We start from the raw sequence: 17,009 nt of genomic DNA, 5'->3' as shown, positions 1-17,009 counted from the left end.
GGGGGATGGTAGCATTTTTAATAATTTTCCTGATCCTGTGGCGTTGCATATTGGAAAACCTTTTCAAGTGGCAGCTTTGCCGAGGTCCTCGTCGCGTGCCACGAGTCGATCGCAAGCTGCGGCCTCTCATCTCTCATGCTGTGGGCTGTAGTTGGGCTGTATGTAGGGATGTCCTGTCTGTCCCTCTGTCTGTCAGCCTCAAACATCAACGAGGACTAGCAGCAGCAGCGCATTCTCTCTGTGTTTCTGTCTGTTGTCATCGCGCGCGGCATCGGGTTTCAATAATAGTTTTATCCCCTGGATCCTTTTGCTTTTTGCTGCAGCTTTCAACTTGCTGGATGATGTCTGGATGGATGGATGATGGATCGTGTTGCACGGTTATTGACTAACTGACTGACATGCGGCGCCCCTCCCTGCAGGAGGCGACGGTTCTCTAATGGAAAAACCCTAAGAGACGCGACTCTCGAGATGAACTCTGCTCAGACTCTGCAGCAGCAGCAGAGATTTATCCGAGAAGCCCTCGCATTCCTCAGCCCTCGAGTTATTTGTTTAATTTCCTGTCAGAAATTCTACTGGTGGGTACAAACGAGACCAAATGTTTCTCTCTCCAGCTTGAAGATACACCTGATTGATGACAAATTAACGTACAAGAAAGTTGCACTCGTCTGACTGATGAATGATCAATCGAACAATCAGTCGCTGAGTCGCTCAGTCGCTCAGTCGATGCTTCGACTGTCAACAGTTTAGTTGATCGCTCAACTAATTGCTCAATAATGGGGATCCTCCTTTACCTGAGTGTCTGTGGAGGATCCATTAGAACAAGTGCATCCCAGCCCATCCATCCTATGCAGCCTGGGGCCCACTCGCAGCATTCCGTTTTCCCAGAGAGCTGTGCTCCCCTTTTGGCGGGAGACTCCATTAATCAAACGCTGGAATTGTGGCACACACAAGAGGCGCATACCTTGTACAATTTCATTAATTGTGGCACTACGAGTGGCAGTGGCAAGGCAAGAAGGAAGGATGGAAAAACCACCGCACACACACCCGCATGCCACTCGAGAGAGTTTCCCACGAAGCACCGAAACTCCGAACTGTTCCAGTTGCTGTTTGTCCAAGACCATTGGCACTGCCACTGCCCCTGCCCCCTGCCCCCTGCCCCTGCCACTGACCATGGGCTGTATGTGGCGCTACATTAACTCAGGCCTCTGTCTGAGCACCTCTCAGGTGTGTGCCCCCAGAAGAGGGCGCAGAAAGCATTAGCCAGTGCGAGCACGTACATAGATCCAGGTGGAACCCCAAGGAGGGAGAAGAGTTACGCTGCAGTTCACGCGAAATACCAGAAATTACAGCTGCCACACAGTGGCAGTGGCAGTGGCAGTGGCAGTGGCAACACTCTGTGCCTGCCCTCATATTGTCGTAGTTCCAGTGTCGAACGTCAACCACGTAATCAACTTACAGGGCACCCATCATCCCCGGAATAAAAAAACACACACAGAATTTGCAACAGTCCATCCCCTGAAGCCTCTCCTCGAGGCTGTGTCTGCTCCTTAAATGTACAGGAAGAGGCAGGGGAGGGGTGCGGTTCGCTCTCTCTCCTCTAATGTTCGGTTTCATTAGTCCTAAGCGACAAATCAAACAGTTTGTGGCAGTTTTTGTTTGTTGTTGTACTCTCTCTGTACTCCTGTCTTTTTTCCACACAGTTCCATCCGTTTGTTTACACTCATTAGTTGGTCCTTCGGTCGGTCCTCTGCCTGAGTCCTGGCTATCACATCACACCCTCTCGTGACAACTAGCATACGCTTGTCCTGCCCTCACCCCAGAGGGTGAACTGATTTGATTTCCACTGCCGCTTGAGGGTGCCCTGCCTGGCTGTTGTTTGTTGTTTCATTTTCATTATTTAAAGCACATTAATAATCACATTTGACAACACAGTGGCAGTGCCTGGGAGTGGCAGGAGTGTCGGGGAGTCGCATATCGGAAAACTGCAAACAAATATTTGCAAAGGACACGGAGGCACTCGGAGCACTCGTGTGTCTGTGTGGCACTTAACGCGCTTGTAATGATGTTGCCATTGCAACATTGCTGCGCTTTTTATGGCCATCGAATCAATCGAATTGGGTGCAAAAACAGATGGCAATCTATGCCTTTGCTCTATGGAGAGTGGGCGGAGCTGTGGTGCAGTTGATTATTGGCATTCCGATGGGTAGTCTCTTGGGCATAATTATGTGTAGGATTCAGGGCAACCAGTGGCTGTGTCTCCATCTCCTGTGTCCCCAGCTTTGGCTCAGTTCTTCAAACAAAAGCGACAGACAGACAACAAAAGACCACACACACAGAACTCGAACTGGAACCCTTTTTTGGAGGAGTAGCAGACCTGCGACAGACAGCCAGAGAGAGACAATGGAAACGATTCAATTCCTCTCGTATGTGGCATGTTCATTTGCTTATCGAATGTGTTATCGAATGGGTCTTCATATCAGAACTAAAACGTGGAAATCTGAGGGGTAAAAACAATTAATTCTGTGGCCGTTTGATGTGAGAACACTTTCACCCATAAAAAACACACAGAGAGTAGAGATTGGAGAGTGGAGAGGCAAGGAGAAAGGCAACGCGCAGGAAGGACCATTTGCAGTCGCTTTGATGTTTGCTGAGCCTTCAGACGGGGCAAGTGCGGGGCAATCATTAATCAAAAGCAATTTACATTTGTCTAAATATTTGATTACGGACAAAAGTATCCCTGAGATGTAGGCCTATCCAAGGGAGATTGAGGCGCCACCAAAATGGGGAATGGGAAAATTAATGAAGTTGTTTTTTATGATTCCAAGATGGAGAAACTCTCTCTCTCGATTCCTGTAGTGGGACCTCTGTCCAGCCCCTGTCCGTGTGGCAGATCGTTGCCTTCCACGAACTCGCATCGATCATCGATTGGGGAACGGAACGTTTAATGGAACTCAATCCGAAACTCAATTGAAACCCAAAATAATACTCTTTTCTTCGTGGATTTTCTGCTGCTTGGACAAAAGTGGCCCTGGGTCTAACTTCCCAGAAATTACGCATAACAAAGCGTCCTGCCCTCCACCCTCTCCCCAGGCACAAGCACAGACACACACGGGGCATGCCACTCTCTCAATTTGTATTGTCATTAGCGATTATGAGACCCTCGAATCGGTCGCATCAGTCGGGCCGTGGTGGGGCGTAATCCGATATGTTGACAGAACGCATAAACACACACAGCCAGGCAGGCAGGGGATACCCTGGAGATGGGAACAGACAGAACGAACAGGGGAACGGGGATCAGACGGGTTCGGACTGCTGACAAGCCTATAAAGCATTCACGAAATCCTTGGCGCTACTTCAAAATGTTTACTCCTTTTGTGAACTCAATAAACGCGTAATCAAAACCCGCAGCAGAAAAGGACGAGCACTACGATGATGATGCGTCACAAAAAAAAGAGCAAAGGACTCGCAGAACCCAGGTTTTCCATCGAAATAAAGTCTATGGCGAAGGCGCACAGGGGTGGAGCGTAGCGAAAGTGAAATCGAGACGCCGCAGCCGCTGCCGCAGCCTCTAAATCGGCAGCTGGAACACCTTCGCATCATCATCGACCATACAAGCCTCTCCATCATACTCTTCATGATCATCGCTTGGAATCATCGGTTTCTGTTTTGTTAGACGGCTCTGCCCTGCACACAGCCAAAGTCAAAAGGGGCACGCGCTAGACAGCAGAGAGAGAGACGATGATCTGAAGAGGAGCGAGCGAGGGAGAGACATTGTGACTGATCAGCGTGCGTACCCTGTGTGTGGTGATCCTCAGAGTTCTGTCTCCTTTGTGGGCTCTGCTGTCTAGACAAGCCGCAGACACAGCCACAGCCACAGACAGACGCAGCATCAGAAGTTTAATAGACTTATTGTAATTGAGTCACAAAAGCCACTCGATGTCAGTCGATCTGTGGATGAGGATCTGTGGATCTGTGGGTTCTGTGCATATCCATTTCCCCTACAACTCTTTTTCCCTGAATTTCCAGCTGCTGCCACACTCTGTGGAAAGGTGTTACCTATCCTTTAACCCTCTCTCAATAGCTGAGAACTCCTTCAATCTCGAGTGTGATCTTTCGTGTGTGATTTGAATGCAATTTTGCGCACATTTTGAATGGAAATTTAATTAAAATTTTGCAAATGTTTTGCCCCTTTTCCCATTGTCCATAGTCCGCCCGCCCCTTTGTGCCTCGTCATGTGGCATGTCATGTCATGTCATGCATTTTGTCAAGTTTTGACTTGTGTGCACCTTTTTTTTGGTGTGTGGCATCCCAAAAGGGAATGCTCCCATTAAATGTTTGCCTTTTCCTGGTGGCTCCCTCGTTGTCTGGGTTTGTTCCCAAGTTAACAAGTTAATTTTCCATATTTTCTTTGGCCCAAACTTTACCTCTACACTGCGTAAAGTGTGTGTCCTGTGTGTGGTGTGTCCTTTGTGGTTATCCTTGCGACTTGACCCAGAGCGGAAGCCCTGCTAATGAGCGGAGTCGTCTGTCTGTCTGACATTCATTCCGCTGTATAACTTAGCTTGAGCTTTAAACCAGAGACACAGACACACATGAAGCTCCAGCTCCCCCTCATCCCTCTCCATTTTCCACCCCCTCCACCAGTAAGCACTGGCATGGGGCATGGGTATGTGGCGGCTGATAATCCTTTTGTATCCGCATTTCGCATTGTTTGGGATGTTTCACGCAAGAGCAAATCGTAAATGTCAATAGCAGGGTCCTTTCCCATGTGTGTGTGTAATCTGCTACAGGCTGGGGGAGGGGGAGAGCAGGAGGCTGCAAGATGTGTCCCCAGCCAAGCTGACAATTACATTCATTCAAAGCTTCCCCCCAGCCAACACCAAAAGCCAGAAACATTTAAAGACAAATTAATGTGTATTTAAGCTGCTGCCTCCCCAGCCACAGCCCCGGCCCCAGCCCCAGCCTCTGCCCCTGCGCCACGCCTCGCCTCAGCGTAGACTAATTGCCCCAAGGGGAGGCAGAGGCAAAGGCAGCGGCAGCGGCAGAGACGCTCGGCGGGCTATTCGTGGAACTGGAAACACGAAAAATCTCACGCCTTTGCTGATTAATTAATCAAAGTAAATAGTTGCAGTGCCGAGAGACCATCATTAGTCGTTATCTAAACGGCCTATTGATAAGCTTTTTCCACACCTAATTGCTACATTAATTTCCATCGAGAGGCACAGAGCCAAAGAGCCTGGAGGCCACACTGGTGGCCCAGGCAATGGCCACAATGGCGACGATGTTTAGCTGCTGCCTCCGAGCCACGCCTCCGCCCAGGGCGGGCGTGGGAAAGAGCTCGTCCCAGATGGCATAACGTTCGGCATAGGCAGGCGGACCCAACGTTGCCACCACATCATTGTAGAGCATGGCCGTGTCTGTGGCATTGCAGGGCGGCCAAGAACCGTGCTCCTCCTCCTCTGCGGTGGCTAGAGGAGTGCTGAAACGGAAGGAGGCATAAAGGAGACTCTTTAAACTCTTTAAAGAGTGCAAACCCATACCCCGTTTTGGCAAAATGCGTAAACCACTTGGTCAAGCGCTCCATCATGAAGAGATCCGTGTGATTGTCAGCCATTTGAGTGCCATACCAGAGGCTGGGCAACACATACTGCAGATCATCGGCATGCCCCACGCCCAGGGGCTTGCCCTGCTCATCCGTTGGTTCCCAGAGGCTGCGCTCTCCCACGTAATCCGTTCGCATGTAGTAGACGGGTGTGAAGTGCCTGGCCAGCTGGACCAACCGATGCACACCATGGCCAATGATGGCGTCAGAGAAGATGTTGCCGAATCGCTCAATGTTGTGCGCAGAAATCTCTGAGGTGTTGCTGCCCAAATAGAACTCCTTCAGGCGGCGGCTGATTGCAGAATGCTGAGAGTTTTTCTCGTAGAGGAACAACTCGGGTGCGTACTCCTCGAAATTAGAACCAAGATCATGCAGCAGCGGTTCGTTCTCCAGATGAACTAAAAAGGGAACATCAGTAAGGGCTTAGTTCAAGGATCCCCTTACCATGTGCCGTGTAATCCAATTCGTTGGCCGTAAAACTCGCGAGCAGCGGCACTTGGCTGAAGTTTCCCTCTGCCATTAGCTCCGTGGGATGCCGGGGCAGAAAGTGTCCATCGATCTCGTAGTTCCATTTCATGTTCACAAACTGAAATGACTCCCAGCCCTTGCACACCTCCACGATACGTGTCCAGGCCACATTCCGCAGACACTGCACCACATCGTTGCCATCAAACATGGGGCAGCCGACTTCTCGTGCCAATTTCTGTGTCCAGTAGACATTGTCGATGGCAAAGTGATTCGTGGCGGAGCCACTCATGAGTATCCCTCGATGGAATAGTCCTCGGGAGAGCGGCGACACCAGGTGGAGGCTCACAGCCATGGAGCCCGCACTCATCCCGAGTAGAGTGACATTCTCTGGGTCTCCGCCGAAGCTCGAGATGTGATCCCGCACCCACTGCAGGGCCAACACTTGATCGAGGAATCCGAAATTCCCCGTCACACTGCCACCCAGAGGTCGGAGAAAGCCCAGGGCTCCCAGGCGATAGTTGAAGGCGACGAAGACCACCTCGTGGTCGAGCAGATACTGCGGCCCCGCCTCGTACAGACTGTGGCCGCTGCCCAGGACATTCGCCCCTCCATGAATGTACACGATGACGGGGAGGAGTAGAGGCTTCTGCTCCAGGTTCCTGGTGAAAACATTCACCTTGAGGCAGTCTTCGCTCATCAGCAGCGAAATGCCAGGCTGTGGGCAGACCAGCGAATCGGTGGTGGCCTTGAGTATCTCCTCCGGCCCCCAGGCAGTGGCTGCCTGCGGAGCGGCAAACCGCAGCTGCCCCACTGGGGCCTTGGCATAGGGAATCCCACGGAAGGCGTAGATTGTCTTCCCCTGGAAGCTCTGCATCGTTGAGCCCTGCACGCGTCCCAGGGAGAGCTCTACCACAGGCGGATCCTCAGCAAAGGAAGAGCTGATGGCCAGCACGAGTAGCAGGAGAAGGAAAGACATTTACCCCGGTTCGATTTTCACTGTGGGAAATGTCAAAACACCCGCATGGGAGATCTGCGAACGCGGAACTGCTGCAAAAGATTCGCACGGGCAATGGAGGGAAGGAAAATATTTTTATTCACAGATAAGTTGATACGAAATCGGTTTGATTAGAGCACAAACTAAGATTAGACGTCGTTTGTGGTCTAAGAATAATTTATAGATTAGGTAAAAGTCTCTTTGAATCGTAATTTAATGCTCTCATGACCTTCAGGCTGTCTCTCGCTCTCTCTCCCTTAATTACTGCCTGAACTCCAATTCTCAATTGAAACTTATTGCTTCATTCCCATTCATCGGGTGATTTGAGAGAGTTTTGTGTTGTGTGTTGCGTGTGGCAGAGGCAGTGGCAGCCGTTAGACGACACACACACATCACCCTGATTTGCAGGGGGATCGCAGAAGTAGATCCTACGCCCGCAGATTTTTTTTAGAGTTTAGTTTTTCTCATGCGGACTGAGATTTAAATTGATTTCCTTATTAATGCGTACATCCCTCTTGTAATATTCAATTAAAATGGAACCCACGATAGGGCACATTCAGTCGTTGATTGATACTCCAGAGAGTGGTAATTACTCCATGGGATCTATGGGATCTCTCTTCCTCTGTGGCACTGCTTTTGCATTTTAATTGCGGCAGCTGAGTGTCGAGCCACAGGAAGCAGCAAATGAATATTCATCTTCCCTTTGGAGATCACAAGGAAAAACATTTTCACACATCGCGGAGTAGCCTCAATTCAATCAGGCAACGAAAACGCTCAAAATTGAAACAATTTGCGACAATCTGCTGCTGCTGCTGCTGCTGCTGCCAGCCTCTGCGGCTATTCCGGACACTTGAGTGCTCATATGCACACCGCAGCACCGCAGGAGCCAGCGAAGCCGTCGCAGAAAGAAGCTTCAGAACCGCCCTGAACCATGCCCCGTTCCGCGATCCTCAACCGGAGACCCACTCGAGTTGTTGCAAATATATGAGTGGCCTCTTGATAGATGGAAGCTCGAACTGTGTGTGTATGTGTGTGTGTGTGTGCCACTTGAGGGTTCTGTGTGCTGCTGTGGCAGGCTGCCGCGCTTGAAGCTTCCTGTGGCTTGATGACGTCGTCGTTGTTGCCGAACAACAGCTTGCAGCAGACATGCAAAATATTCTCACGCATCATCATTATTCCCCCTCTTCCAGATGTTGTTGTCGTTGGGGCAGAAATGAAGTGGAAGGGGATTTTTGGGGGAGAGATCTATAGGCAAGGGAATGCAACCTTTCGGGGCTAGTTGAAGGGCTCAGGTCACGCCCTTGGAGGTCGGCCCCCGCCTCACAAAATGCGAAAATTAACAGATCGATTACATTTTTGCAGCTGCCACTAGAAAACCCATAGAATGCCCAGCCATGCAAATTTTTGAAGATATTTTAATACGAATGGAAATCCAAGTGAATCGAAATGAATGAATGAATCAGTAACAGTCGCCAGTCTCTCAAGTGACCAACATGCAGGCCTGGCGGCGGCGGCCTCCTTCTTGTGGGTTTTTCTGTCGTTGAGTGAATGAAAGAAATGAAAGAAACACCACGCCCCGTGCTGAGCCTGAGCCTGAGCCTGCAACAAATCCAAATCCTATTCGCATAACAATGCCCAAAGGAAACCCAAGAACTCATGCAACAATTGTGTGCCACTGCCGCACGATAAACCACTTGAGTAATCAATCAAAGCGATAGGCAGCCCATGAGACGACGCGTCGTCTTGTAATGAATATTTAAAGATGGAAATTATCGCAATTCAAGCAACGGGACTGAAAGGGGGCAGGGACTTTGCATAAATGATAGCCGGAAACAATAGACCAATATCTCGAGAGGGAAGGCCAAGCCGAAGGCCTCTCGGGGCTACCCTATAATGCGATAATTTGAGCACAAAAGTGCCCGATCCCGGGCCCTAATCTCCACTCGGAGGAAAGGTCTCTCCTCTACCAAGTATTTCTTGTAATCAATATGGAAATGAATGAGGAGGGAAAAGTTCGAGAGAGGAGAGCAGGCCTCTGCCTCTTCCCTTCGCTGCTCAAGTGAGCAAAATGCCACGAATGTGAAACAAAAATAACACAAAAGCCCTCAAGAGTGCACTCTGGACTCGTCTCTCTCTGCGCTGCCTGCTCCCTTTACTGCTCTCCTTTTCTCAGGACAATGTGTGGCATTGTAGTGAGGAGCGTGTGATGTCTCATTTGTAGCACAAGACGAGGGTTAAGGATCGAAAAAGAGTTCTCTTCGAGATGTAAATAATTCCCCCCATACTCTCATCTTTCAACGTCTGGCAAAGAGTGATCCCATCAATGAATTTATGACGATTCTTTTCTGTTAATAGCTCCACAGTGTACGAACATATTTTATGGCGCTAACACGCCAATAAATGCAAGTCCTCCTTCTCCGGATCGGGAGCTCTACAATAAGAATTGATGTGCCCAAGGCCCAAGGCGGAACCCTCCCTCAATTGGCGGTAGATCTACCCCCAAAATTTCAATAAACAAAACTCAAACTCGAAACTCGAAAAAAAGGGCTAAGGGAACGGAATGAAATGAAACTTTCCATCAAAGTTGGACTGACGTTGGTTGACTGGACTCCCTAGGAATATTTGCCACTTAATTGAGATTAATTGAAGTTATGTGCCGTGCCGCCTCCTCGTATCTGAATAAACACAACTTTGCAGCCATTTTGTTTACGAGTGCGTTTTATGTGCACACAAAACAACAATCGTCGGAGCAGGGAATTATTGTATTATTAATAATTACACAAGGGCCAACAGGCACCCCGAAAATAGTTGTAGAACCCAAAAACCCCGAAGCCTGCACTGAACTCTGCGGCAGAGATGAAATTTTATTAAATTAAATTGAGTGCGACGGAGTTTTTGTGTCGCTTCAATCGAAGGCACAAAATTCCAAGTTTCAATTCCAATGCCAGGCGGAAGCAGCAGTCCCAAAATGTATCTTTCAGATACATACATACATACATCTACAGCTGTAGCCATGCGAGTGCAAATGCAAATGCATGATGCTACTGAGAGAGAGAGGTGAATGCACTCTGCCACTGCCACTGCCACTGCCACTGCCACTTCTAATGTTATGGATCTCTCCAGCTCCATCTCCTGACTGCCCCTTAATTGGTAATGGAATGGAATGGTGTTTGCCCTCTGTGTGTGTGTGGTGTTCGTGTTCGTGTTAATAGTTCTCTCGCTCTGGTAATAGTCAAAACTAGTCAATTTAAGCTAATTGACATTCAAATGCAGTTGAATAAACTTTTTGTAAGGCAGACACGACAACGATACACCACTCTGAGCGCTGCTGGACTAGAGTTAGATATTCTTGGGACTCTAAACTGCCGATTTAAACATTCAGTGGCTCAATAAAGGATTTTAAGGCATCGTTCATCATCCAATGACAGGAGGAAGGGTGCAAATGCACTGCTGTGCACATCATTTATAAATTGCCGTATCAAATAAAGCCAAAACGCTTGAGCAAATCCATTTAATTGCCGCTTCGATGGGTGGATGAATCCTTTGATGCCCGTGAAATGGTCTCCTGGTCTCTCCAGCCTCCGCAATCAGAGGCCATCGCCGGATGTGTTCGCACTCGTGTAAACATGCGTTTGTCATTAGACACACCGGAAATATTGACAGCATTCGACACGCGGCGCACGACCAGTTCTGGCGGAACTCTTGCCACTTTCTGTTGCCATTTGATTTTTTAAAATTGCAAAAATTTTAAACAATTTCTGAATTGTTCTGCGCAAGTCTCTTTCTCTTGCACCCGTCCTTTGCGCTTGAATAAGCATTAGATCTTTGAGGATCGTTCTCCTGTGGATGGTCCCTGGGACCCTGCATCGGGTGGAAATCGAGGGGTGTGCGTCGTGTGTCCTTTGTGTCCCTTGCAACAGGGCGTCTTTGTTTGGTCTAAAGTGTCGTCGCCGTGTCGGATTGTCGTGTGTTTTTTTATTGAATTTTTGTATTGGCTCTGAAGTACCTGAAATTTAACAGTTTGGGTTTTTTATTCCTGGTTTCCTCGAGAGTTTTTGCTAATTACATTTTATTGCGTGGCACGAATCGCTTTGTCCTAGTCCGTGCTCCATGCACCGTGTGGCAAGTGTGAATAATCTGCGGTGTTTTTTACGGTGCGAAATGTGTCCAGCGAGCGATACATTTTCCATTTTCCAAAGCCTTGATTGAGGGATTGAGGGAACATCAAAGATCTGCAATTTTTCGGGTAGGATTCTCGGAAGAGAATTTTGGTTTAAATGCCACACGAAATGCCACGCGCTGTGGAACAAGCTGCGGATGGTATGCCATGCGGGTATCTCACGGATCTCCCAGCATCGATGGAGTGTGGGAGGGAGCAGAGATTCTCCTCTAAATATCTCGCATGTAATCCAATGCCATAATTTCCACAAATTTCCACAACACACAAAACAAACGCAAAACACAAATGCAAATATAATGCAGAAAAAATGATTGAAACGTGGGAAAAATATGAAAATATTTGTGCTGGCTTGTGTAATCCTTCAGTCTCTCTCATAATCGATTGTTCCTCGATGGCAAAAGGATCAGAAAGGACCACGGACAATGGAATGCAGTGTAAAGATAAATATTTTGTTGATGTAAGCCCATTAACATGAGCATTAACATGAACATGGACCTTAACAAGAGACACAGACCACAAGAAGAGACCACCACACCTGACCCCTGGGCACCTGAATTTGACCCCCGACCTGCGTTTGTTTGGACAGATTAGAGAGGGAGAAGGAGAGTCCCAGAGAGCTACTTAGGCGAACGGACAAGGGAACGGACAAGGGAACGGACAAGCGAACGGACAAGCGGTCAAACGATCAACTTGTCTGTGGATTTGAATTGAGTTCCCAAATGTCCGAGTGAGTTTAGGTTCTCTCTCCCTCTTTTGCTGGCAACATTTCAATTTTCTCATTTTCCGGGTCCAATCCGCTATCGCAGGCCCACGATCTCCCTCGCCGCAGGACACTCCAATCGCAACGGCGGCAGCGGCGGTGCTCCTCGGGACGGACGGGACCCATGCAGAGTGTGAATCGTATTATCGCTTTGACTCGATCTCCCTCGGACGGACTCTCACTCGGAGCTGTTGTCGTTTATGTTGTTTTCTGTTTCATTTATCAGTTTGTGGAAATGTCCAATGCTCGACCGTTGAACAATGAGAAATTATGAGGCTTGGCTTTAAATCATTTACCATCCATCCTGCCATGATCCTGCGATCATTGGCCTTATCTGACTGCAAGGATCTCGCTGGCATTAGGATTTCCCTGTTGATGTGACTGTGCCTCTCCTCGTTAGTCGTTCGAATGATTTCCTCCTATATGCGGTTTTAATTGTGGCCAACTCTCTCTCTCTCCCTCCGATTATATGCAGGAAGTTCCAGTTAATTAGCTGCGAATTGTTATCCCGAGATGTGCACTGGTTGATAAGCTTCCTTCCGGGGTGGAAGCTGGTGAAATCATAATGCAACTTTCTATTGTCCCTAGAGAGAGTCAAAGCAGGCACTTCTCGATGCAATGAACTGAAAGATTGATTCACTTATTGTGCAGGCAAAGATCTCTTGGCAAAGCTTCAAAATATGCCTGCAAATCGACACTTTTCCTCTGCTTAAAGATCTCATGGAATATTCTCTCTCATGTCTGGTTCCCTACCATACCATATGCTCATCACTCGTGACACTCTTTCTAATCCGTTTCCGAAATCCCTTCAAAAGCCCAGAGGCTGCTGCTTCCTATGGGCGTAACCTTCCCACGAAACCGCAGACACAGATTGAGCCACAGACACAGACACTCTGCGGACTGATGGGGTAAGTCAACATTCAATTTACGATGACATTTATGCCCAAGTTTTGGTTAAATTTTATGGCCACATTCACAACTAATCGTGGAAATGCTTAGAAGCGAAATTGAAATGGAGCAAAGAAGTTCTGTTCTGCGTATGTGGCCCCCGCGGGGCGAGTGTCAAATAAATTTGATTGGAAAGTGATCTCGTAATTGAAACGAATAAACGAAGTTAATTTTCGGTCATCATTAACGGGGCCACACCCACCGGCAGAGGCTGTAGTTGAGGCTGTGTGGTGCCAGGTAGAGCGCGTTCTCCCCTGCGCCTTCTCTCGAGCATTAATGCAACGTCATGACTTTCTTTCGTGTCAACGCCCCTCAGGCGCACCCTTTTCGGCTTCGTATCGGTTGGGATGTAATCCTTTTTGGTTTGCCTTTGATGCTGCTTATGCTATCGCGTGCTACGAGCTGTCCGATCTCCCAAGAAAACGAGCGACGCACTGCACCGCACCGCGGGATGGCTGCTCATTCTTTCTTCGCTCGTTCTTGTTCGTGTCATAATTGCATGGCTTTCGGTTGTCGGCTGTCGGCTGTCGATTGTCGGAAGTGTGAAAATTACGGAGTTTCCTTAGCCCGTTACCCTTCCGCACCGGGACTTCCTCTCCATCTCCCTCTTCTCCTTAATGATTGTATTTGTTTGCTTTATCTTTGACTTGAGATCGTGGCTGAAGGAATTTCTTTGCTTTGCATCCTTTTGGCTTCTTTCCTAGTCCTAAGGGTTGCTAGTGGTCCGTGTCCTTTCGGTTTTTTTTTTTTGCGTGCTAAATTGTGTGTTTTACGATCTTCCACCGATCTCTCCATGGAGATAGCGTCCCCATACGGTGATTTGTGTTTCTGTTTCGTTTTTTTATATTTTGCAAGCGTTTAATTTTATGTTCTTTATCTTTGTTTTGAGATCGTGAGAAGTAGTGCCGTTAGTTTATATATCCAGCATCAGGAACTCCATTTTGTTGTGCCTCCGGCACTCATTTGCTGCTGCCCCAACGGCTGCCAGTGGCATCTGTCGCCAGGTGCATGCCCCCCAAATCCACAGTACACACAGCAGTCCCACCTCCCTCTCCTCCCCCCAGTCATTGTTGAACTCTTTTTGTGTTTTTTTCGAACTGAAACTTAATTAGCTTTGACTCTGGCTTTGGCCTGGAGTAGGGAGACTGTGGGGGCACTGTGGAGCTCGTATCATGAAATTATCCAGTGGAGCGCACGCTTCCAGGGGAACAGGCGCGCGCGTGCTGCTGCACTCGACTCCGCAGGTGCTAGAGCAGGGCAGAACCACTCCTTACTCCCCCCTGCCCTGCACTGCTCCCAACTGCAGCAGCTCCATTCTCCATCGCCAGCTGCTGGCTACCGTCGCCCAATCAAAGGCACTCCCAAGTGGACCCACATAATGATTCCAGTTTGCTGCGAGTGTGTGTAACCCAAGTGTATCCATGTGTGTGTCGGATAAGTGCGGATAGACGCGGATAAACGGCAGCCAATAGCAGCACGAAACGAGAAACCACCCCTGCCTGCCGCTCGCTGTCGCTGCTTCGGCCAAAGGGAACTTAACTTCAGTGCGCGGACCAGGTTCCAACAGTCAATCTTGCGCAGTCGTTGCGAACGGACGTCCACGTCGCGCCACGTTCAAAGAAAACCAGAGAGAAAAAGTGTGAAGAAAAAAAGAGATATTCAATACGAGAATAAAAGTGAAGAACAATTAAAAGAGTGAAAGAAACTAAATCCACATTAACAACAACAAAATGGTCTTGAACGGAATGACCATGGCCATGCCCATTCCTATGCCTGTGGCAGTGCCCGTGCCAGTGGCCAGTCCACCGGCTACCACATCCCGTGTCCAAATCGACTGGGACATCAATGACTCAAAGATGCCGACGGTGGCGGAGTTTGACGAGTTCAGCGACTGGGCGAATGGCCACTGTCGCCTCATCTACGGACTGCAGAGCGACGAGGCCAGGAAGCATGCCAGCGGCTGGGCCATGCGCAACACCAACAACCACAACGTGAACATCCTGAAGAAGAGCTGCCTCGGAGTGCTCCTGTGCAGCGCCAAGTGCAAGCTGCCGAACGGAGCCAGCGTCCACCTGCGACCCGCCATCTGCGACAAGGCGCGGCGCAAGCAGCAGGGCAAACAGTGTCCCAATAGGTAAGTCCGATAGATGGAGACTTCCCCATTAAATGCCAGATGCTAATCTCAGATTCGTTCCTTTTTGCTTGTACAGAAACTGCAATGGAAGACTGGAGATCCAGGCCTGCCGCGGCCACTGCGGCTACCCCGTCACACACTTCTGGCGGCGGGACGGCAATGGGATCTACTTCCAGGCGAAGGGCACACACGATCATCCGCGTCCAGAGGCCAAGGGCTCCACAGAGGCACGACGCCTGCTCGCCGGGGGCAGACGTGTCCGCAGCCTGGCCGTGATGCTGGCCCGGGATGCGGCTCTCAGCGATAAACTCTGCAGCCTGCGGCCCAGCAAGCGACAGGCCAAGACACAGCTGCTGCAGGAGGCAGGCAGCAAGCGGAAGAGAATGGAGCTGCCGCAACCACCCAGTCAGGCAGAGCTCCAGGGAGCCACAGCGTCCGCCGCAGCAGCAGCCTATCTGTCCACATCCACACCCCACCACATTCCCTCCTCGAACTTCAATGGCCAGCAGAGCGGCTATCCAGCGACCAATGGAAGCCAATGGAGTGGCGGGGACTTGTACTCGGCCTACGGACAGCAGGAGGCAGCAGCAGGCGCCTACGATAATGGGATGTACAGTGGCTACAGCATGCTGCACTCGCCGCTCTCCTCCCACAGCTCCAACGCCAGCTACTACCAGGAGAGCCTTCAGCAGCAACAGCAACAACAGCATCAGCAGCAGCTGCAGCAGCTTCCCTCGGTGCAGGAGTCGATGAATGCCAGCTACGAGCCACCGATGACCGCCAGCTATCCGTGTGGCATGCCCCTGTACGAGAGCTGCGACGACACCTCCAGCCTCACCAGCAGCAGCAGTTCCGGCTACAGTTCCGAGGATTACAGCTACTTGAATGGCTATCAACTGCCTGCATCTGGGTCCCTGGATATCAGCGGAGGAGCAGGAACAAACGGCCACAATCCTTCTGCCCAGGATAGCTTCTACACGACCAGCTCCGAAATCTTCAGTGTCTTCGAGTCCACATTGAATGGCGGTGGACCCTCTACGGTGGAGCTGTTCTACGACGAGGCAGCCGCCTACCAGCAGACGAACTACCAGCAGCAGCAGCAGGACGCTGCAGCGGACTATTACTACAGCAACACGGGAGTGGACAACGTGTGGAACATCCAAATGGACGCCGCGAGTGCGTATCATCCGAGCACAGGAGGAGCAGCAGCGGGAACAGCGACAACGGATCCCGTCTATTGCTAGAGGAAGTCCCCGATCCCCCCGATCTCTCCACTCAAGTGTTGTTCTTCTAGTCTGTAATTGATTTGCTTTCAACCATTCCTCCCCTCTGTTTGTTGGTTCTATTATTATGTGCTGTAAATGTACGCCCCCATCCCAGAGCTACTCCAAAGTTTAAGCCTAAGCAACTGCATCTCTAAGTACATTCCGTGCATAAGCATCTCGTAGATAAATATATGTTTGTATTATCGTAGGACATTAAGGACATTAAGCGACATCGCCCACCTATTTATTGTACGCTCGCATGAGCCTTTTTTGCGTAGTAATTAAATACTTTTTGAGACTACCCGGATATACTCTCTATAGAGATTGATTGATTGATTGACTGGTTGACCCACTTTGAAGCAAAAACTAAGCGAAGAATTTTTTGGGATATTCTACAAGAAATCCATGGACTCGTTCTTCAAATTATTCCAATGTAAAAGATTCTCTATAGAGACTTATTGACTGGTTGGCTACCGATGGCAAAAGTTTCCAATATCAAACAATAACTAAGCGAAGAATTTATTGGGTTATTCTGCAAGAAATCCATGGCCTCATCCTCCTACTACAAATTATTCCTATCTAAAGGTGCGGTTTTGCCCATTTGCCCATAATCTATTCAGCATTAATTAACTCTTTGTTTGGGGTTTACCCTCTGCGT

The 17,009-nt window shown here is 49.3% G+C and overlaps 2 protein-coding genes across 2 annotated transcripts; one reads left to right on the top strand and one right to left on the bottom strand.

Annotated features, from left to right (window-relative positions):
• Positions 1 to 5,153: 5,153 nt before the first annotated feature.
• LOC117901782 (esterase E4) lies at positions 5,154 to 7,128 on the bottom strand. The gene is made up of 3 exons (XM_034812691.1): positions 6,047 to 7,128; positions 5,541 to 6,000; positions 5,154 to 5,479 (listed from the first exon to the last, which is right to left on the bottom strand). Exons 1-3 carry the CDS (start codon positions 7,044 to 7,046, stop codon positions 5,203 to 5,205), a joined length of 1,737 nt encoding a protein of 578 aa, XP_034668582.1. The 5' UTR covers positions 7,047 to 7,128; the 3' UTR covers positions 5,154 to 5,202.
• A 7,264-nt stretch (positions 7,129 to 14,392) lies between these two features.
• LOC117902196 (transcription factor glial cells missing) lies at positions 14,393 to 16,658 on the top strand. Its single transcript, XM_034813397.1, has 2 exons — positions 14,393 to 15,086; positions 15,163 to 16,658. Exons 1-2 carry the CDS (start codon positions 14,683 to 14,685, stop codon positions 16,328 to 16,330), a joined length of 1,572 nt encoding a protein of 523 aa, XP_034669288.1. The 5' UTR covers positions 14,393 to 14,682; the 3' UTR covers positions 16,331 to 16,658.
• Positions 16,659 to 17,009: the final 351 nt, after the last annotated feature.

This window comes from Drosophila subobscura, chromosome U (genome assembly GCF_008121235.1).
Source record: "Drosophila subobscura isolate 14011-0131.10 chromosome U, UCBerk_Dsub_1.0, whole genome shotgun sequence".
NCBI lineage: Eukaryota > Metazoa > Arthropoda > Insecta > Diptera > Drosophilidae > Drosophila > Drosophila subobscura.
The sequence above is the reverse complement of the archived record's forward strand: the minus strand, read 5'-3'. Positions and strand labels throughout refer to the sequence as shown.